The 22,481-nt window shown below is 50.3% G+C and overlaps 1 protein-coding gene across 8 annotated transcripts in view; it reads left to right on the top strand.

Annotated features, from left to right (window-relative positions):
- Positions 1–22,015, top strand: part of FAM20A (FAM20A golgi associated secretory pathway pseudokinase) — a 28,624-nt gene extending 6,609 nt beyond the window's left edge. For 3 of the 8 annotated variants that reach the window (XM_029079870.2, XM_029079869.2, XM_007668054.4), the window contains exons 2-11: positions 7,787–7,971; positions 8,777–8,827; positions 9,686–9,764; positions 10,355–10,447; positions 11,699–11,814; positions 13,253–13,433; positions 13,853–13,962; positions 15,214–15,295; positions 16,123–16,182; positions 19,783–22,015. In XM_029079870.2, coding sequence (XP_028935703.2) covers positions 7,787–7,971; positions 8,777–8,827; positions 9,686–9,764; positions 10,355–10,447; positions 11,699–11,814; positions 13,253–13,433; positions 13,853–13,962; positions 15,214–15,295; positions 16,123–16,182; positions 19,783–20,041 — 1,216 coding nt within the window. In that variant the 3' untranslated portion in view covers positions 20,042–22,015. Of the gene's footprint in view, positions 1–2,104; positions 2,721–3,014; positions 3,330–5,626; positions 6,173–7,786; positions 7,972–8,776; positions 8,828–9,685; positions 9,765–10,354; positions 10,448–11,698; positions 11,815–13,252; positions 13,434–13,852; positions 13,963–15,213; positions 15,296–16,122; positions 16,183–19,782 lie in introns of those variants that run through there. The other 5 variants (XM_029079868.1, XM_029079867.2, XM_007668056.4 and 2 more) reach the window with 5 other exon arrangements.
- Positions 22,016–22,481: the final 466 nt, after the last annotated feature.

Raw genomic sequence — 22,481 nt, 5'->3', positions numbered from 1 at the left:
GGGGACCTGGGTTCTAATTCTGCCTGTGCCATTTGCCTGCTGGGTGACCTTGAACCATTCCCTTCTCTTCTCTATGCCTCAGTTTCCTCATCTGTAAAAGGGGCATTCAATGCCTGTTCTCTCTCCACCTCAGACCTTGAGCCCCGTGTGAGATGAGGACTTGTTGTGATCTGCATATACTGCATCTATCCCAGTGCTTAGTACAGTGCTTGTCACAAAGTAAGCATTTTAGACATACTGCTACAGTTAGTTATTGAATGCCTGCTGTGGGCAGAGCACCATACTACATCCTTGGGAGAGTCCAGTAGAGTTGATCGACAGGAACCTGCCCTCAAGAAGCTGACAGTCTCTAGACTATGGGCAGGGAACATTTCTACCAACTCTGTTCTCTCGTACTCTCCCAAGCTCTTAGTACAGTGCTCAACACACAGTAAGCACTCAATAAATACAATTGATTGATTGACAATGTGGCTCCACCATCCCCCTACTGACACGCTACTAACTCTGTTATACTGTACTCTCCCAAGCACTTAGTACAGCACTCTGCACACAGTAAGCATTCAAAAAATACCACTGATTGATTTACAGTCCAGCTCTGTCATCCCCCTACCAAAATGCTTGAGCGGGATGCTTAAAGTCCCAGAATTTAGGAGGGTAGGGCTATATGAGGGTGAGGATTAGGCTGGTCTGTATCCTCAGAATATCCTTGAGGAATGGGTAGGATCATTCCCATTGTACAGATGGAGAAACCGAGACTCAGGGACATTATGTGACTTGCTCAGTAACTCACCGTGAAATCCTGCTCGGGAGAGCACTGGTCTCGATCCCAAATTAACTCCACCCGCTTAGTTAGTGCCACAGTCTCCCCGGCCAAGTTCCAAAGAGCTACCTCTTGTGTTTTTCCTACTTTTAATTTTTTCCATCAATCAATAATATTCACTGAGCGCTAACTCCATGCAGAGCAGCTGGGAGAGCACAATAGCATCAGTAGACAGACATGAGCCCTGCTGTCAAAGAGTTCACAGTCTCACAGGGGAGACAGAGGGTAAAATACATTTCAGGTCGGGGAAGCAATAGAGTTTAAATATATGTCCATGCGTACTACAGTGTGGAGAAGGGGTGAGTATAAGTGCTTAGTTGCTGAAGTGGCTTTAGGAGGGGAAAGAGGTTGGGGAAATGAGACATTATTAGGGAAGGCTTCTTGGAAGAAATGTAATTTCTGAAGGGCTTGGAAGATGGGGAGGGCAGTTCCCGCAGGAGGTGAAGGGAGAGGGAGTACCAGAGAAGGCATGAGGATGGGGTAAGAGTAAGGAAAATGAGAACAAGCAGTGTAGCCTAGTGGACAGAGCATGAGCCTGGGAGTCAGAATGACCCAGGTTCTAAACCCAGCTGTGCTATTTGTCAGCTGTGTAACCTTGGGCAAGTTACTTAACTTCTCTGGATCTCGGTTACTTCATCTGTAAAAGGGGAATTAGGACTGAGAGCACCACATGGATCCAACCATGTATAATAAAAAATAATAATAATAATTATGGTACTTAAGTGCTTACTGTATGCCAAGCACTGTTTTAAGGCCTGGAGTCTTGCCTTATGTTGTTGAGTGGTTTCCGACCCATAGCAATTCCGTGGACGCATCTCTCCCAGAACGCCCCACCTCCATCTGCAGTCATTCTGGTGGTGTATCCATAGAGTTTTCTTGGTGAAAATATGGAAGTGGTTTACTATGGCCTCCTTCCACGCAGTCAGCTTGAGTCCCCGCATTCAACTCTCTCCCATGCTGCTGCGGCCTAGCACCGGCGAAGTTTGACTTTTAGCAGATTGCCTTCCCCTTATTAGCCACTGCCCAAGCTAGGAATGGAATGGGTATGGCCCTGCTTGACTCTCCCTCCCATAGCTGAGACTGGTAGAGGACTGGAAACTCTCCAGGTGTCATACTGAGAGCAGAAGCGCTGGGGGAGATACAAGTCAATCAGATTGGACACAGTCCCTGACCCACTTTGGGCTCCAAATTCTAATCCCCATTTTTTTTTTTTACAGATGAGGTACCTGAGGCACAGAAAAGTAAAGTGACTTGCCCAAGATCACACAGCAGAGAAGTGGCAGAGCTGGGATTAGAACCCAGGTACTTTTGACTTTTCAGGCCTGTGCTCTATCCAAAAAGCCACGCCGCTTCTCTTAGAGGATGGCATTCTAGGGCCCGTCTTGGTTTGGACCTGAGCACCTTGAGAGGCAGTGGTAGGAAGTGTGAACTTGCCAGTGTCCTTTTCACCAGGTAGGAGAGATCCCAACAAGGGCGGCGGGTAGAGCGGGGGTAATGGGGAGGCAGTGACCGGGGGAGACAGGAGGCTGGAAATAGCGTAACTGGATTTGAATCGCAGCCTCCCAGCTCCCAGCTGTGAATTCGGTTAAAGTCCGGCAGCAGCCAATCAAAGGGAAAGTCGAAGGGGTGGGAGGAAAAAGGGCATGATGACAGACTGCACACGTTAAGGAACCGTAGACAAGCTTACCCAAGAAACAGATGGGCTTTTGGAAAGCAGAAGGCGGTGAAGCGAAAATTGTTTAGGTATTTTGCACAATTGATTTGTGAACTGACATCCTAAAGAACCCCATCTGACCAAGGGTTGTAGAAGCAGCACGGTCCAGTGGATAGAGCACGGGTCTGGACGGCAGCAGGACCCGTTCTAATCCCAGCTCCGTCACTTGTCTGCTGTGTGACCTGGGTAAGTCACTTCACTTTTCTGGGCCTCAGTTTCCTCATCGGTAAAATTATGAAGATGGTGAGCCCCATGGGGGTCAGGGACTGCATCCAACCTAATCAGCTTGCAGCTACCCCAGCGCTTAGTACAGTGCCTGGCACACAGTAAGCCCTGAACAGGCACTATTTAAAAAAGGAAGTGGGAAGAGGTGGCAGAAAAATGATGGGAGGAGGGAGAAGAGAGCCTGAAAGCTTGCTCCTATCCTATCTAGACTGTAAGCCCTATCTTGAATGTACCCTAGAGTTTAGAATAGTATTTGGCACAAAGTAAGTGCTTAACAAATACCAAAATTATAATAGTCATAATAATAATTGGCACAGGGCCCCACGAGGGAGACCGGTCTCCACCTCTCTGCCCTCTCTGAAGAGTGGTGGCGGCAGCAGCAGCGGCAGCAGAATCCTTTCCACAGAGACGCGGTCTCCCTCAGAAAGTGGGTTCGCCTCTCCAAAAGGAAGTGGTCCTGTCAGGATCATCCTCAGGCAGAGTAGCCTATTGGAAAGAGCAACAGGACAGAAAGCCGGGAAACCCAGCTTCTAATCCCCGCCCTGCCACTTGCCTACTGGGCGACCCGAGGTAAGTCACTTGGCTTCTCTGGGCATTGGTTTCCCCATCTGTAAAATGAGGGCAAACTACTCGTTCTCCCTCCCTCTTAGACGGTGAGCCCTGTGTGGGGCTGGGACTGTACCCATCCTGATTCTTTTCCGTCTACCTCAGTGCTTGGCACCTACCATCTACAAAGGATTAAGAGCCCTATGTGGGAGCCTGAATAGCTCACGGCTACCCCAGAGCTTAGGACAGTGGTTGACACATAGTAAGTGCTTAACGAATTCCATTATTATCATTATATATCTAAACGGTACTCACAACAGTGCTTGACATAGAGAAAGCATTTAACAGGTACTGTAAAAATAGTAAGCCCCAAATGCCATCATTATTTACTTTTCCAAACAGCTAGATGACAGGCCCATTGAGCCATTAGGCTCAGAAAATCAGGGGGGTGTTTGCTGAGCAAATACATTGCGAGAATTGAAAAGGAAATCCCTGCCTGGGGCCACTTAGTTAACATCCTTCAACAGCAGCCTTCCCCACCCACAGACATCATCCTTTTCTAGCCTAACTGGAAAATACACGTGGTTCATTTGCTATTACGTCACTGTCCCTCCATCTGTAAGTTATTTGAATGTCTGTGTCCCCACTGTGAGGCTGAAGGCAGGGGTCATGTCTGTTCATTTAAGAAGCAGCGTGGCCTAGTGGCTACAGCCCGGGCCTGGGAGGCAGAATGCCCTGGGTTCTCATCCCATCTCCACCACTTGTCTACTATGCGACTCTGGGCAAGTCACTTGACTTGTCTGGGACCCCAGTTCCCTTATCTGTAAAATGGAGATTGACTGTGAACCCTGTGTGGGACATGGACTGTGTCAGTGAGTCAGTCAGTCAGTCGTATTTACTGAGTGCTTACTATGTGCAGAACAATGTATTAAATCCTTCTCTGTGCCCCTGTTTCCTCATCTGTATAATGGAAATTAAATATCTTCTCCACTGCTCCCCTCCACACACACCAATCCCCAAACTGTGATCCCAATGGGGAACAGGGACTGTGTCCAACCTGATTCAACTGTATGAGCCCCGTGATGATGATGATGGTATTTGTTAAGCACTTACTATGTGCCAAGCACTGTTCTAAGCACCGGGGTAGATACAAGGCAATCAGGTTGGACACAGTCCCTGTTCCACATGGGGTTCACAGTCTTAATCCCCATTTTACAGATGAGGCACCTGAGGTACAGAGAAGTTAAGTGACATGCCCAAGGTCACCCAGCAGACAAGTGGCAGATCCGGGATTAGTACCCTCTCCCTCTGATTCCCAAGCCCATGCTCTTGCCACTAGGCCGAGCTTCTTCTCTACTAGGCCATGCCATAGTAAGGATTTACCAAATACCACAGTTATTTGACCTTTTTTTTCCTAGCTCTTATTCGAAACCACTGTCTTCAACTCAGACATTTGCCCTTGTTTAACTTTGCCTTTATCCGAGGGAAAGCATTTATATGTATCGATCTCCTCTCGGGCACTTTGAGGCATAATGTATGTTGCTCGTAAATGCGGGCAACCTTCACAGAATGTCATCAGCCGGTTTCAGAATTAGCCTGTTCCCAAATGGAAACCGGCACCCCCATCCAAGCCCCCCCTGCACCAAATGCTGCTGAATTGTTTGACTTTGAGCCACGGTGCATGGGTAAGTCCCGTTCTTCAGTCTCTCCAGGAATATGCCTGCTTATTGTTATATCTTTCTCTCCCAAGCGCTTAGTACAGTGCTTTGCACACAATAAGCGCTCAAGAAATATAACTGAATGAGTGAATAAATCACCCGAAAAAATTTTATTAAAATCACAAGCCCTCATTTTTTTTTAAATGGTATTTGTTAAGCACTTACTATGGGCCAGGGACTGCACTAAGTGCTGGGGTAGATACAAGCTAATGAGGTTGGACACAGTAAATGTCCCACATGGGGCTCACCGTCTTTGGAGTCAGGGCTCATGAGTTCGAATCCCAGCTCTGCCCCTTGTCGGCTGTGTGACTGGGGGCAAGTCACTTAACTTCTCCGTGCCTCAGTTCCCTCATCTGTAAAATGGGGATTGAGACTGTGAGCCCCACGTGGGACAACCTGATTCCCCTATGTCTACCCCGGCGCTTAGAACAGTGCTCGGCACATAGTAAGCGCTTAACAAATACCAACATTATTATTATTAATCCCCGTTTTACAGACGCGGTGACTGAGGCAAAGAGAAGTGAAGTGACTGGCCCAAGGTAACACAGCAGACATGTGGCAGAGCCTGGATTAGAGCCCGGGGCCTTCTGACTCCCAGGCCTGTACCCTATCCACCAGGTCACGCTGCTTCTCTAGAACATCCAAAGCACCCAAACCCCCCTCCCTGCTCTCTCCTCAATCCTCCCACGCATTCATCCACCCAGACTCTGTATAAGTTCATGCTTGAACATGAATGGCTTTGATAAAAGCTGTTCCCAAAAGCCTCATTAACCCACAGATTTATTAGCGTAAGCACAGGGAGAATCCAGCTCCATCCCCACCCATCATGACACACTGCTATTTTGTGCCAATAGTAATAATCATAACTGGGGGCGGGGGTCCATCCGAAGAAACTGGGGGAACTTGGAAGGCAGGGAAATAATGCTACTTACTAAGGATTTACTATGCGTCAAGCAATGTACTGAGCATGAGAGAGCTCAATCGTTGGTATTTATTCAGCACTTACTGTGTGCTGAGCACTGTCACATCAGAAAGCCCTTGTCCTTTCATCTCTATTTTCAGATAAAGAAACTGAGGTCCAGAGAGGCTAAGGACTTGCCTGAGGTCACGCAGTAAGTGAATGGCAGATCCGGGATTAGAAGCCATAATGTAAGTATGTATGAGGGCAAGGCAGAGGTAGGAAGAGAAAGACGAGGAGCTGAGTAAAAGGACAGAAACCTAGGATTAAAAAAAAGAGGAAGAGGATACAAGGAAATGAAGGGGAAAGGGGGCGAGAGAGTGATTTGCTGACTGGCTGCCAGTCTTCTGCTTAGCGGACAGTCATTATTAGTATTACTAGTATTATTATTATAGCAAGTGCTTAATAAATAGAATGATTATTATACACCCAAATCCTGATTTTTTTTCTGTACTGTACAAAATATGACATATAAGATTTTGCCTCCAGTTTCTCAAAAGATAAATCCTTCCTTCCTTCCCCACACCTTCTGTTAATTTCCCCATTGCTTGCAGTCACCTTAACAAGTACTGAGGCTCCTTTTGAAATGGTAAGCGCTTCCTTTGTGCCTATCACTGTTATAGTGTTTGCAGATGGGACATAGCCCCTGTCCCACAACAGGCTCATAGTCTAAGGAAGAGGGGACCAGGTGTTAAACCCCCTTTTTACAGATCAGGAAATGGAGGCTTAGAAGTGGGATAGAACACAGATAGTACACACTTTGCTTCTCTAATGCTAACCTTCTCACTGTGCTTAGATCTCGACTGTGTCACCAACGACCCCTCACCCACATCCCGCTTACAGCCCGGAACATCCTGCCTCCTCAAATCCGACAGACAATTACTCTTCCCTGCTTCAAATTCTTATTAAGGACACCTCTTCTCCAAGAGGCCTTCCCCTAAGCACCCCCTTTCCTCTTCTCCCACTCCTTTCTGTGTCACCCTGACTTGCTCCCTTTATTCATCCACTCCTCCCAGCCCCACAGCACTAATGTCAATATCTATCATATATTTATTTATATTAATGTCTGTTTCCCCTCAATCTAGACTGTAAGTGCATCGTGGGCAGGGAATGAATCCGTTTATTGTATTGTACTCTCCCAAGTGCTTACTTAGCACAGTGCTCTGAACACAGTAAGTGCTCAATAAATACGACTGAATGAATGTATGTGGAAACTGAGGCCTAGAGAGAAGTGAGTGGCCCCAGGTCCCACAGCAGACTGGTGGCAGAGCCAGGGATTGAACCTGGGTTATTTCCACTAGGCCACCACGCCAGCATGGGGTATCCTGGCTGTTCTCCCTCATTCCACCAGAGGTTTTATTGAGTGCTTCCTGTGTGCACAGGACTGTACTAAACGCTTGGGAGAGGACACTCCAACAGAGCTGGTAGGCAGGTTCCCTCCTTCCAGCAAGTCCCTGAGCTTGGGAATCCTCATTTATCCACTAATTCATTCACTCGAGAAGCAGTGTGACCTAGGGATGGAGCATGGGCCTGGGAGCCAGAAGGACCTGGGTTCTAATCCCAGCTCTGCCACATGTCTGCTATGTGACCTTGGGCAAGTCGCTTCACTTCTCTGGGCCTCGGTTAGTTCATCTGTAAAATGGGGATTACGACTGTAAGTCCCACGTGGGACGGGGACTGCATCCAACCGGATTAGTTTGTATCTACCCCAACGCTTAATGAATTCCATCATTATTATTTATTGAGCACTTAACACTATGGCAGGCAGATTTTCTGCCTACAGCGAGCTTTCTCTGTTTCCTCAGGCGCCACAGAATGTACCGAGAGGAGCTGAACCTGACATCCCCGGAGCCCCCGCTACAGTTCCGCCTGGAGGCCAGCTGGCTTCAGTTCCACCTGGGCATCGACCGGAACGGGCTCTACCCCCGGGCCGGCCCCGCCGTGGATGCCCTCCTCCGGGACATGAGGCGGTTGAGCACCATCAGCGCCGGTGAGGTGCCCTCGTGCCCTGCCACGACGCAGTGCGGGTGGTAATGACTGCTTTGGTACTCATGAGGCACTTCCCACGTGCCGGCGGGCAGAAGCCGTGAGGCCTAGTGGAAAAAGCCCAGGCCTGAGAGTCAGAGGACCTGGCTTCTAATCCCAGCCCTGCCGCTGGCCTGTTGGAGTGAGCTTGGGCCAGCTTGAGCACTTCACTTTTATTATTATTATCATCATCATTCATTCATACATATTTATTGAGCGCTTACGTGTGCAGAGCACTTTACTAAGCGCTTGGGAGAGTATGATATAACAAAAAACAGACGTTCCCTATCATCATCTCCGTCATTATTATTTAAGCACTGTGGTCAAGACAGGATAATCACATCAGACACAGTTCCCACCCCACAAGGGGTCATAGTCCAAGGGGGAGGGAGAAGGGGCACCATACTCCATTTTACAGATGCAGACACTGAGGCCCAGAGAAGTTAAGTGACTGGGTAGAGGTCACACAACAGGCCAGTGGGGGAGCCGGGATTAGAACCCAGTGTAGTGGGGGGATGGGGGTGGGGAGGTGAAGCGGAGGACACGTGAGACCTTCTGAAATCATCACCGACTTCATCGGCCTCTTCCGATTGTCCCCAGTGTGTTGGGTGAAGGGGACTGCAGCCTCTGGATTCAAGGCTGGGGGTAGAGAGGGGTTTCTTTGTGGCATGGTCACTCCCAGACCCGGCCAGGGAAGGGAGAGGGGCTGACTAGGTGGAGCAGCACCCACCGCCCCCCCAGCTTCTCACTCAGCACCGTTTCTTTGGCAGACTACAGTCAGGACGAAAAGGCTCTGATGGGAGCGTGTGACTGCAGCCAAAGTAAGTGATCCCCTCCTGATCCTCCTGCCCCTCCTCAGCCCCTGACACACATCCACTGCCCAGGGCAGGCTGAGTCACTGGGCAAGTTGGCACATGCCCTGGGACAGTGCTCGCGGGGATTCCTGCCCCCCCATCGTGACTCACAGGACCAACTTCTTTGGCCAGTCCGATGCCCTTTCCTCTCCTCACTCTCCTTTTTTCCCATCCACTGTTCCTACCCAGATCCTGCTTCCCCTTCATGTGCCACAATAGGCACCAGTAACCCTGAAAAGCTTTGGGGGCCAGAGGGATAGCGATTGCTGGGGAAGAGGCAACTGGAAACAACAAGAGAGGTCCACCGGGTAGTGGCTTCCCTCAGGCGTGGCCTCTTGGCTTCTGCTGCCGGGGTCATAGAACTGTACAACTGACCCTGGAAACTGTCCTGGGATGGCCTTGATGCTCAGGTCTCAGAGAAGCAGTGTGGCCTAGTGGATAGACCACAGGCCTGGGAGTCAGAAGGCCACTTGTAGGCCACTTGTCTGCTGTGTAACCTTGGGCAAGTCACTTCACTTGTCTCTGCCTCAGTTCCCTCATCTATAAAATGGGCGATAAGTCTGTGCCACTTGGGACAGGGACTGAGTCCAACCTGATTAGCCTGTATCTACCCCAGTGCTTCTTACAGTGCCTGGCACTTAGTAAGCGCTTAACAAGTAACGTTAAAAAAATGGGGTAGAGGGGAAGGATCCCAGCTGGGCATCGACACTCAGCCTGTCCGCTACAGTTGGGAGCCCAAAGTGTCCACTGGTGAGGGAGGGCAGTCTGCTGACCTCTAGGGAAGCAGCCTTTAACTTGTCCTCTCGCCCTCTGGTGCCGTCTCAGTTGTCAAGCCCAGTGGCGTCCACCTGAAACTGGTGCTGAGGTTCCAGGACTTTGGGAAAGCCATGTTCAAGCCAATGAGGTAAGCGACCACCAGCCCTATTTCCGACATGATATTCCCAAACACATCCCTCTAGTCAAGGAACAGAGGAGGTGGCGCAGTGGGAGGAGCACAGGACTGGGAGTTGGGAGACCTAGGTTCTAATCCCAGTTCCTCCACTTGCCTGGGGTGGGAAGTTGGGTAAGTCACTTAACCTCTCTCTAGGTCTCAATTTCCTCAGCTGTAAAATGGGGGTGACCCATTCTCTCTTAAACTGTTTGAGCCTCATGTGGAGCTGGGTCTGATCTGATCATCGTATATGTTCTCCCTTTCTCTTAAACTTTGTGAGCCCTGGGTGGGAAAGGAACTGTGTGCGACCTGATTATTTTGTATCTGCCCCGGCGCTTAGCACATGGTATTCATCACTCTGGTATTTAAGGACTTAATCTCTGCTAAGCCCTGTGCTCAGTGTTGGGGCAGATACAAGCTAATCTACCCTTAATAACACAAGCGTTTAATAAATACCATCAGCATTATTCATGAGCTTTCCCCCCATAGCCAGGAAGAGTCCATGGGAGGTAGTCAGTCGGGAGGGAATTCTATCCTGCCTGTAACCCTTTCCCTCCTTCCAGACAGCTGCGGGAGGAAGAGACACCAGAAGACTTCTTCTACTTCATCGACTTCCAGAGGCACAACGCAGAAATCGCAGCATTCCATCTTGATCGGTAGCCTCCACATTTCCCTCTCCCCTATCTCCCTCTCTCCCTCTCTCCTCCCTGCCTTCCTCTCCTGCCTCCCTCTCCTCGCCTGTCTCTCCTGCTCCCCTCCCTGTCTCGCTCACTCCTTCATAGATCCCTTTCCCCTGTGTGCTTCCTTCTGCCATCCACACTTCCCTCATAATCACTGGTATTTATTGACTGCTTCCTATGTACAGAGTACCGTACTAAGCACTGCCCTTCACATTTCCCTCTCCTCTCCACATCACCCTCTCCTCTCAACATCTTCCTCTCCCTGCCATATCTTCCTCTCCCAGCCACATCTCCCTCGCCTCATCTCCCTGTCCCCCCGACATGTCCATCTCTCTAACCACATCTCCCTCTCCTCACCATCTCCCTCTCTTCTCCCCATTTCCTTCTCCTCTCCCCCCCCTTCTCTTCCCATCTTCTCCTCTCCCCATCTCCCTCTCCTTTCCACATCTCCTTCTCTTTTATCCACATCTCCGTCGCCCTGCCCCATCTCCCTCTTCTCTCCATGCCTCATTTCCCTCTCCTTGCCACATCTCCCTCTCCCTGCCACATCTCTCTCTTCCTAACCCATCTCCCTCTTCTCTCCATGAATCCGTCTTCTCTCCACATCTCCCTCTCCTCTCTATAGCTTCTTCTCTTCACCACATCTCCCTCTCCTTTCCACATCTCCCACTTCTCTCCACATCTCCTTCTCTTGTCCACATTTCCATCTCCCTGCCCCATCTCTCTTTTCTCTCCATGTCTCCCTCTCCACGCCTCATCTCCCTCTCCCTGTCACATCTCCCTCTCCTCTCCACATTTCCCTCTTATTGCTACTCTCAACTCTGCCTTACACACCTTGACCCTCTCTTCCTCTTTTCTCCCTCCCTCCCTCCATCTCTGCCTTTTCCTCCTCCTAAACTCAGACCACTGGCCCCACTCCCATTTAAGCCCCACTCTCATTTGGCATTTGTAAAATAAGGCCACCCGGGTCCTGCCGATTCCTTTTCCATGTGTGGCCACCTGCCCTTGCCTGCTTGCCCTATTCAAAGGAGAACCTAGGAGAAGTTCCCTCTAGACTATGAGCTTGTTCTGGGCAGGGATTGTCACTCTTTATTGTTGTACTGTACTTTACAAAGTGCTTAGTACAGTGCCCTGCACACCATAAGCACTCAATAAATACCACTGATTGATCATTAGATTGACCCGTGGACCGCCTTTCAGGACTGATCAGATTTCTTCCTCTCGCAGGATTCTGGATTTCCGCCGGGTTCCCCCAACGGTTGGGAGGTTGGTGAATGTGACCAAGGAAATCCTGGAAGTCACCAGGAACGAGATTCTGCAGAGCGTTTTCTTTGTTTCCCCAGGTAATAATAATAATGACAGTATTTGTTAAGCACTTACTATGTGCCAAGCACTGTTCTAAGCACTGGGATAGATACAAGGTTGTCCCACATGGGGCTCACAGTCTTAATCCCCCTTTTATTGATGAGGTAACTGAGGCCCAGAGAAGTTAAGTGACTTGCCCAAAATCACACAGCTGACAAGTGGCAGAGCTGGGATTAGAACTCACAACCTCTGACTCCCAAGCCTGGACTCTTTCCACTAAGCCATGCTGCTTCTCTACCTCAGCGGGTAAAGGGAGGAAGGGCCGGATGGAGGGAAAGAAGGAGGAAAGGGGGAAGGAGAGGGGGAATGAAGGAAAAACAATATAGTATTTGTTAAGAGCTTACTATGTGCTAAGCATCAGGTTGGACACAGTCCTTGATCCACGTGGGGCTCAAAGTCTTAAGGGGGAGGAGAACAGGAATTGAATCCCCATTTTCCATTCGAGGAAACTAAGGCATGGAGAAGTAAACTGACTTGCTTAAGATCACAGAGCAGACAAGTGATGGAGCCAGGACTAGAACCCGGGTCCTTCTGACTCTCGGGTCCGTGCTCTCTCCACTAGGCCAAACTGCTTCTAGAAAGGGTCTATCATGTCTACTGCCAATGAGAAGGGCCTAGGGGAAAGAGTATAGGCCTGGGAGTCAGATGACTTGGGTTCTAATTCCGACTCGGTCACTTGTCTGCTCTGTGAACTTGGTCAAGTCACTTCACTTCTCTGTGCCTTAATTTCCTCATCTGGAAAGTGGGGATTAAGTAAACTCACTGTGGGCAGGGAATGCGTCTGGTTACTGTTATATTGTGCTCTCCCAAGTGCTTAATACAGTGCTCTGCACGCATTAAGTGCTCAATAAATATGATTGAATAAGTGAGCCCCGTTTGGGACAGGGATTGGGTCCAACCTGATCAGCTTGTGTGTAGCCTTGCGCTTAGTACAGGGCCTGGCACATAGTAAGCGCTTAACAAATGCCACAGTTACAATTATCTGTTAAGCACTTACTCTGCTTGAAGCACTCCTATAAGGGCCGGGGTAGAGTCAGGTTAATCAGTCTAAGTAGGAGGGGGAACAGGAGAAGCAGTGTGGCTCAGTGGAAAGAGCCCGGGCTTGGGAGTCAGAGATAGTGGGTTCTAATCCCAGCTCTGCCACTTATCAGCTGGGTGACCTTGAGCAAGTCACTTAACTTCTCTGGGCCTCAGTTACCTCATCTGGAAAATGGGGATTAAGACCGTGAGCCCCACGTGGGACAACCTATTGTGTCTACCTAGCGCTTAGAACAGTGCTTGGCACATAGTAAGCGCTTAACAAATAGCAAATTATTAGTGAACCCTCATTTTGTACGGGTCCTATCCACAGCTCTTCATTTCTCTCTTCCTCCTCCCTCCTCTCCGGCTGCCCGTCCCCCCACTCCCACCCTCCAGCCAGCAACGTGTGCTTCTTCGCCAAGTGCCCTTACATGTGCAAGACGGAGTATGCGGTGTGCGGCCAGCCACACCTCCTCGAGGGCTCCCTCTCGGCCTTCCTGCCCTCCCTCAACCTGGCTCCCCGCCTCTCCCTGCCCAACCCGTGGATCCGCTCCTACACCCTGGATGGAAAAGAAGAGTGAGTCGCGTTTCCACGGTCCACCGGGGCTGGGCGGGGAGGAACGTGGGAGACAGACAGGGAAACCCTGACCGCGGGCCGAGAAGGCTCCTTGGAGGCTTCCCCGACCAAGCCCTCCTCTCCTCTTCTCCCTCTCCCTCCTGCGCCACTCTTACTTGCTCCTTAGTTCATCCTTCCTCCCAGCCCCAAAGTACAAATGTATACATCTGTAATTTATCCACTGATTTATATTAATGCCTGTCCCCCCCAGACTCTGAATGCATGGTGGGTAGGAACGTTTGTGTCTGTCATTATGTTGTACTCTTCCGAGCGCTTAATGCAGTGCTTTGCACTCAGTAAGCGCTCGATAAGTATGATGGAATGAATGGGGAGGAGGAGGCGCTGCCTTGCTCACCTCCAGAATCCTTTGACCTCTGCAGGTGGGAGGTGAACTCCCTTTACTGTGACACGGTGAAGCAGATCTATCCGTACAATAGCAGCAACCGGCTCCTCAATATAATCGACATGGCCATATTCGACTTCTTGATAGGTAGGTGGGAGAGCATCAGAGGCCGCATGGGGGACGACGGAGGGGAGGCAGAATCCATCGAGCGGTCGCTGCATGCTGAGCACCGTACTAAGCGCTTGGGAGAGGACAGTCCGACGGAGCCGGTAGACACGTTCCCTGCCCACAGCGAGCTTAAAATCTAGAGTGGGAGACGGATGAGAATATGAATAAATGATGCTGCGGGGTTGAGGGTGGGAAGAATACTAAGCGCCCAAAGCGTACAGATCCAAGTGCAGAGGACTTAGATGTTAGTCCCACTGTGATCTTGGAGTTGCCGTGTGACTCTGGACAGTGACTTGACCATCTCTGAGCCTCTGTTTCTCCCTCTGTCAACTGTGAAGAATGATCCCTTCTCCCTCTACTGCAGGGGCTCTAATGAAGATTCGTGAGCTACCAAAGTCACTTGGCTTACTGGAAGCCAGAGGACCCAGGTTCTAGTCCCAGCTCCACCCGTTGCCTGCTTTGTGACTTGGGCACCTCGATTAACTTTTCTGTGCCTCAGTTCCCTCATCTGCAAAATGGGTATTTAATGCCTGTTCTCCCTCCTATTTAGACCGTGAGCCCGATGAGGGACCTGATTAACTCATATCTACCCCAGCACTTTGTCAAGCGCTTACTGTAGGCCAAGCGCTGAACTAATACCACAAGTTAGTACTGTTATAAATGGGAAAGGGTTTGGCGCTCTCTGGAATAATAATAATAATTATTATGGCATTTATTAAGTGCTTACTGTGTTCTAAGCACTGGGCGGCAAGGGGCTACAGAAACCAAGGGGAGTGCTCATAAATACAACGATGAGAACAGCAGCAATCGAGAAGCAGGGTGGTCTAGTGGATAGAGCCCTGATTTGGGAGCCAGAAGGACCAACTAGTTTCTGTCCCCGGCTCCACCATTTGTCTGCTGTCTGACTTTGGGCAAGTCGCTTCAATTCTCCTTGCCTCAGTATCCTCAGCTGTAAAATGGGGATAAGACTGTGAGTCCCCTGTGGGATAGGGGACTGTGTCCAACCTGATTATCTTGTCTCTACCCCAGCGCTTAGTCCAGTGCCCGACAATCAATGAATCAATCAATCAGTGGTATTTATTGAGCACTTACTATCTGCAGAGCACTGTAATCAGAGCTTGGAAGAGTCCAGTACAACAGAATTAGCAGACATGTTCCCTGCCCATAATGAGCTAGTAAACCCTTAACAAATACCTTAAAAAAAAGTCTATGACTCTCTTCTCCTCTAAGGGAACATGGATCGCCACCACTACGAGATGTTCACCAAGTTCGGAGACGACGGCTTCCTCATCCACCTGGACAATGCCAGGGGGTAAGACATAAATCAATCAATGGTATTTATTGGGCAATTATTAAGTGCAGAGCACTGTCCTAAGCACTTGGGAAAGTTAAATAGATTTATCTGGCAGTGACCCTGTCCCCTGCAGCCTCCTGACCCCTCGTCCTCTGCCTTTCCTTCTTCCTGAACTAGTTATGGCCGAAGGTTCTAATGTGCCTCCGTCGACCTGTGGGAGCTAATACGTCCTGGGGGAGGGGAGACACCGGAGGGAAGAGAGGGATGGATGGCTCAGGATTATAGGATGAAAAACTTCAGTACAGGCAGCGTTCCTTGTTCTCCGGAGTTTCCACCTCCAAAAGTATTTGTCTTTCTCGATTCAGTCCGGCAGGGTCCAAAGGTACCGGACTGGATTGGTGGAAATGTGGCTGTAGTCCTGTGGCAAGCCTGCTGCTTGGCCAGGAGGATGTCTGATTGACAGTGGTCCCCTGGGGGCTGGTGGCCCTCCTTGCCCTTCATTCATTCAATCATATTTACTGAGCGCTTACTGTGTGCAGAGCCCTGTATTAAGCACTGGGAAAGTGCAATTCGGCAACAGATAGAGACAATCCCTACCCAACAATGGGCTCACGGTCTAGAAAGGGGAGACAGACAACAAAACAAAGCAAGTGGACAGGCATCAATAGCAGCAAAATAGATCAATAGAATTATAGATATATGCACATCATTAATTGCCCAATTGTTACCCGGCATTGGGATGAAATCATATTTTCAGTAGAAAAATTATCTCCCTGAAGCAGTAAGACAAGTACTCACCTCACGATCCCAGGGAAAACCAGTTAATTCTTGTTTCCTTCTCCTAGATTTGGTCGGCATTCCCACGATGAGTTTTCGATCCTCTCCCCGCTGTCACAGTGCTGCTTGTAAGTCTTCTCGCCTCTTTCCTACACCTGCTTATGCCAGCGCCTGCGCCTCAGACTCAGGGTGGGTGGTTGGCTTGTACCCACCCCAGCGCTTAGTACAGTGTCTGGCATATAGTAAGTGCTTAACAAATAATACCATCATTATTATCATTATTATTATTTGCATGGAAGGGAAGTGCGGGGGGGAGGGCAGGTTGGATGGACACTTGTGGGCTGGTGCTCTTGGTACCTGCTGCCTGCCAATCAATCAGTGGTATTTATTGAGCACTTACTGTGTTCAGAGCACTGTACTAAGTGCTTGGAAAGTACAGAACCTCTCCTAAGTGCTTAGTACAGTGCTCTGCACGCAGTAAGAACTCAACAAATACAAACGATGGATTTACTGATGGATTGATAGTGAAGGTTGCAAGACGGAAAGGCTTAGGCCATTTGAGGGATCGATTAACAGTGCTGGCTGACTGCCTAGTGGATGTACAAAGCTTGGGAGAATAGCATAGGTGCCACAGTCCCTGCCTCTGCCAAAATGACTATCTAGGGTTGTGTCTGCCTCTGGCAACGCTTGATAAAAGGAGAGCCATCTCATCCGGCAGGGCCAAAAACGGGGATAGACGAGATGAATTAATGGTATTTATTGAGTGCTTACTGTGTGCAGAGCACTGTACTACGCACTTGGGAAATAATGATAATAATAATGTTGGTATTTGTTAAGAGCTTACTATGTGCAGAGCACTGTTCTAAGCACTGGGGGAGATACAGGGTAAGCAGGTTGTCCCACATGAGGCTCACAGTCTTCATCCCCATTTTACAGATGAAGGAACTGAGGCCCAGAGAAGTTATGTGACTTGCCCACAACCACACAGCTGACAAGTGGCAGAGCTGGGATTCGAACCCATGACCTATGACTCCCAAGCCCGGGCTCTTTCCACTGAGCCACGTTGCTTATCTAGTCAGGTAGTCAGGTAATCATATTTATTGAGTGCTTACTTTGCGCAGAGCTCCGTACTAAGTCCTTGGGGGAGTAGTCAGTCTGTTAATCATATTGAGTGCTTTCTGTGTGCAAAGCTCTGTACTAAGTCCTTGGGGGAGTAGTCGGTCTGTTAATTGTATTAACTGAGCACTCACTGTGTGCAGAGCACTGTAATAAGTGGTTGGGAGAGTACAGTACAATAATAAACGGACACATTCCCTGCCACAATGAGCTTATAGTCTAGAGAGGGAGAGAGACGGTAATGTAAATGCTGTGAGGCTGGCCGGAGGAGGGGTGGGAGGGTGATGAATAAAGGGCAACGCAGAAGGGAGAAGAGGAGGAAATGAGGGCTTAGTCAGGGAAGGCCTCTTGGAGGAGACGTGCCTTCAGTAAGACTTTGAAGGGGGAGAGGAATCGTTGGATATGAGAAGTGGAGGGGGTTCCAGGCCAGAGGCGGGAGGAGGGCGAGGGGTCGGCGGCGAGATAGATGAGATTGAGGTACAGCGAGAAGGTGGGCATTAGAGGAGCGAAGTGTGCGGGCTGGGTTTTAGTAAGAGAGTAGTGAGAAGCAGCGTGGCTCAGTGGAAAGAGCTCGGGCTTGGGAGTCAGAAGTCACAGGTTGGAATCCCCGCTCTGCCACTTGTCAGCTGTGTGACTGTGGGCAAGTCACTTCACTTCTCTGTGCCTCAGTTACCTCATCTGTAAAATAGGGATTAACTGTGAGCCTCATGTGGGACCACCTGATTACCCTATACCCCAGCACTTAGAACAGTGCTCTGCACATAGTAAGCACTTAACAAATACCAACATTATTACTATTAGTAAGGTGAGGCAGGAGGGGGCTAGCTGATCAACTGCTTTAAAGCCAATGGCAAGGCACACAGTACAATACGACAGAATTGGTAGACATGCTCTATGCCCAGACTGAGTTTACAGCCTAGACGGGGAGATGGAGATTAATAACAATAAATGAATCACAGATAAAGAAAAGATACTTTATGACACTTTAGGGAGGCCAAAAGGATCTCTGACACCATCAGGGAAGCAGCATGGCGCAGTGGATAGAGCACAGTCTGGGATAGAGTCAGGTCAGGGGATGCCAGTTCTGCCACTTGTCTGCTGTGCGGCCTTGGGCAAGTCACTTGGCTTCTCCCTGCCTAAGTTACCTCATCTGTAAAATGGGGATTAAGACTGTGAGTCCTATGTGGAACATGGACTCTGTCCAACCTGATTTGCTTGTATCCATCCAGTGCTTAGTACAGTGCCTGGCACATAGTAAGTGCTTAACAAATGTCATAATTATTATTATTATCTCCTGGGCCTCGGTTTGCTCATCTGCACCATGGGATTCAGTACTTGTTCTCCCCACTGCTTGGGACCATGATTCCAGTTGAGATAGGGACATGTCCAACCTGATTGTCTTGTAGTAGTGTTTTGCATATAGTAAGCTCATTTTTAGTGGTATTTTCTAAGTGCTTACTATGTGCCAGGCAGCGTTCTAAGTGCTGGGGTAGATACAAGGTAATGAGGTTGGACACAGTCCATGCCCCACCTGGGGCTCTAAGTCTTAATCTCCATTTTACAGGTGAGGTACCTGAGGTACAGAGAAGTGAAGTGACTTGCCCAAATTCACATGGCAGACAAGTATAGCATGGCTTAATTGATAGAGCACGGGCCTGGGAGTCAGAAGGACCCAAGTTCTAAATCCCTGCTCTGCCCCATGTCTGCTGGGTGACCTTGGGCATGTCACTTAACTGAGGCACAGAGAAGCTACCACCTCATCTGTAAAAATGTGCCTCATTTGGGACAGGGACAGTGTCCAACTTGATTAACTTCTACCTGCCCCAGTACTTAGAACAGTGCTTGGCACAGCGTAAATGCTTAACAAGTACCGTGATGATAATAACAATAAGTAGCAGAGTTGGAATTAGAACCCAGATCCTTCTGACTCCCAGGCCCAATGCTCTATCCCCTAGGCTGTGATGCTTCTCAATTACCTGCTTAACAAATACTTAAGAAGTCATATTTATTACTGCTATTATTATTTTTGTTCATTAATACATTTCTTCTCCCGGTTTTCTGTTCAGTTCAAAACACATTACCTCGTATTCCTGGCTAAGCAACATCCTTTTTCAGTCAACCAGAATGAGATGAGGGAACAAAATGGCCAGACCTCTCTTGCCCAAAGCCTCTCTAGCTCACATGACACCTAGCCTATTTCCGCACAACTTCCCACGCTTCAGCCGTTCTTGCTAATTGCCCTCTCTCTCCTTGCTCAGCTAAAATTGGCAGAGTTAATTTTAAAATATGTAATTTATATTTAGCTAGCCTTTCCTCTCCAGCTGGAGAACTGGGAGCTAATCACAAGAGCCCCATAGTAGCTTTTTGTTTTAAATGAAGTTATCTCCGACAATGGCTTTAGCAAGTTGCTGCCTCCCCATTGGGGAGAATCACCGAAAACTAGGGAGGAGAGGGACAGTTGGAGGTGGGGAGGGCGGCTGTGGAGGGAAGGAGTCAAGGGTGGAGAAGGACCAAGGAGCGATAGGGGAGGAAGGGGGGAAAGAACTCACTGTCTTAGCCAGCGGGGCCGCTGTCGTCGAGCTGACATTTTCCGTCGCCCCTTGTGGTCTCAGGATCAAGAAGAAAACCCTGCTGCACCTCCAGCTGCTGGCCCGGCCGGACTATCGGCTCAGCGACGTCATGAGGGAGTCACTGCTTGAAGACCAGCTGACCCCCGTCCTCAGCGAGCCCCACCTCCTCGCCCTGGACAGGCGGCTGCAGCACGTCCTCCGGACCGTGGAGGGGTGCGTCCGGATCCATGGCAAGCGGAGCGTGGTGGCCGGCGAACCGCTGGACGAGCCCACGCCGGCCCCCCAACCGCCAGCCAGCTAGGGCCGGAGGCGGGCGCGGAGAGACCGCGTTGAGGGGAGGGGGGAGCCGAGGATGTCCGCGGTGGTCTCCTCACCACCGCCCACTTCCTCCTCTCGGCTCCCTCTAGATGCCAGGGGCCCGAAGCCTTCGCCGGGGACCCGAGGCCAGTCTCGGTCCCCTGGCCGCGAGGGCCGGGGCAGTCCCTGCGTGGCCCAGTGGGGACCTGCCGAGTCTGAAATCCTCTCCCGTGGACAACCATCCCGCAGCAGTAGCCTCCTGAGCAGCCGGTTTCCCGGACCCCGGGGCGGGAAGAGCGGTGGGTGTGGGCCGGCCGGCCTCCCGTGGGGGCCGGGAGGGACTGGGACCCCGGAGCAGGGTCCTCACCCCAAGTAAGACAGAGCTCTTTGGAGATGAGAACGAGGGTGCAAGAGGGCACAGCCTTCAGCTCCGGCCTCCTCCCACCCTGACCTGGGAGCCAAGGATGGACTCTTCTTCCCCTGGACGAAGCCGTGGGGCCCGAATGCAGGAGCAGGCCTTCCCTGCAGCGGGGGCTCGCCCGGACGGTGGGTGCAGGTGGGCCGCTGCCGACCTGCTCTCCAGCTCGTGAGTCAAGGTGACTCGACCTCCAAAGAACACTTATGCTCAAGTTGTCCCCGCTGAGGTCTCGGGAGGCGGTACTGCGAAAAAGCTGGGTGGCGGTGAAGGGCAAAGATTAGATGGCAAGGAATCTTGAGAAGGGCAAAGTCCCAAGCCAACGGGTGGGGGGGACTCCAGGGGCCAGTCTCTCCCCGCCCCCCCGGCCCAGCCTTGCGGAGAGCCCGGTTCCTGCTCTGACCGTTTCCTTTCCATGGAGGAAACTTTGATACCCCTTGCTCTTCCGTGAGTTAGACTGTAAACCCGTCAAAGGGCAGGGACTGTCTCTGTGGCTGATTTGTACATTTCAAGCGCTTAGTACAGTGCTCTGCACATAGTAAGCGCTCAATAAATACTATTGAATGAATGAATGAGTTAAGTCTCGCTCAGCGGATCGGCTCAGGTGATGTCTACGAGGCACGGAGTCAAGCAGAAGTTCGTTGAATTCTCTCCCAAACTGAATCACCATAAGTGTCCCCCACTGAGGCCTCAGACCAGGTCACTGATAGTCATTTCACTTTTGGCTAGGCACCATCAGCAGGGTTCCGCACTCATTCACCTTGTCTGCCAACTTGGGGGGCACGCGATCACTGGTACACTGGTGCCATCTCTGAGCCACATCCTCACAAACCAGGCCGCACAGTTTCAGGGATTGGGGGAACCCTCCAGTCGGACCTGGGGGCCCGGTCCCATCCCCACGGCACTGCAGGCCGACCCCTCACCTCACCCGCCCCCCTCCACTCATTCCCTCATCCCTCGGCCCCTCCGAGCCCAGAGGACAGATTACCTTTCGGGGTAGTGGTTTGGGCCATGCCAGTCTGCACATCTGTGGGACAGGAGAGGGCGGGATCCCTGTCTAAAAAAGAAAGGGGAGAAGGGCTCCATAGCTATTTGACATGGACTCCCAGTCTCGCCCATCCCGAATCTTGGTCGAGGCCCGAGAGTCTCCGGTGAGAACTGGAGAGACCCAAAATGGTGACTCTCTGGCCCGTCTGGCCCTGTGGAACCTGTCTCCCTCCCAACCTCCCCTCACCTTAAAATCCCTGCTCCTCTTCACCCCAGTTTGGCACCTAAGGATGGGCCAAACTTGGAATCCCGTTGAAGCTTGGGGATAAAATCCCTAAAAAGCTGGCCCCCAATTGCTTTCTTTATCACCGCAGAAGCGAGAAAGAGAGCCGTGTCTACCCTCCCCGCCACCCCGGTGGGTGGAGCACGGACATGTCCGATCCCGTGTCCCGTTGGGCCAACCGCATCCAGACATTCCGATTTTCTTTATGTCAAAGATCCCTAGGGAAGGGGCTTCTCCCATTTCTCCTGTTCAGAAACAACAGCAACCTGAATAAACTTCAATTTAAAAAACTGCCAAGGACTCACAGCATCTTCATTTTGAACTCTCGCTTAATTCTGTTAACCGGTTCTTCCTATCCTCACTGCCAGTGTTACAGAAGATTCAAGGACGTCAACTGCAGTTTGTTTTTTGGAGTGTTTTGTTTTTTTACTTGTCTTTGCGGGGGCGTGGGGAGAGAAAGGGGTGGGAAGAACTAATTTTAGTTTTCTGTCCTTCCCCCAGAATCTCGGGGTCCGATGACTTGGGTTTTAATGAGCTCAATAAATGCCTCTTGAGAACACAGCAGTGAGAATAAAAGTTCTCCATCTAGCGGCAATTTAGGAAGGTCATAAAGCTATTTAAAACTCTTAACTAAAAATGCCTAATAGAGAATTGTTAGGGGAAATGAGGGAGAAAGAGCAGGAAAAAAAAATCAAAATGTCTCAACTTTGAACTGAAGGCAAGAAATAACCCCCACACCTTTCTTAATCGATCAGTGCT

The sequence above is a fragment of the Ornithorhynchus anatinus genome, chromosome 15 (genome assembly GCF_004115215.2).
Source record: "Ornithorhynchus anatinus isolate Pmale09 chromosome 15, mOrnAna1.pri.v4, whole genome shotgun sequence".
NCBI classification, from domain to species: domain Eukaryota; kingdom Metazoa; phylum Chordata; class Mammalia; order Monotremata; family Ornithorhynchidae; genus Ornithorhynchus; species Ornithorhynchus anatinus.
This window is presented reverse-complemented; position numbering and strand designations above follow the sequence as displayed.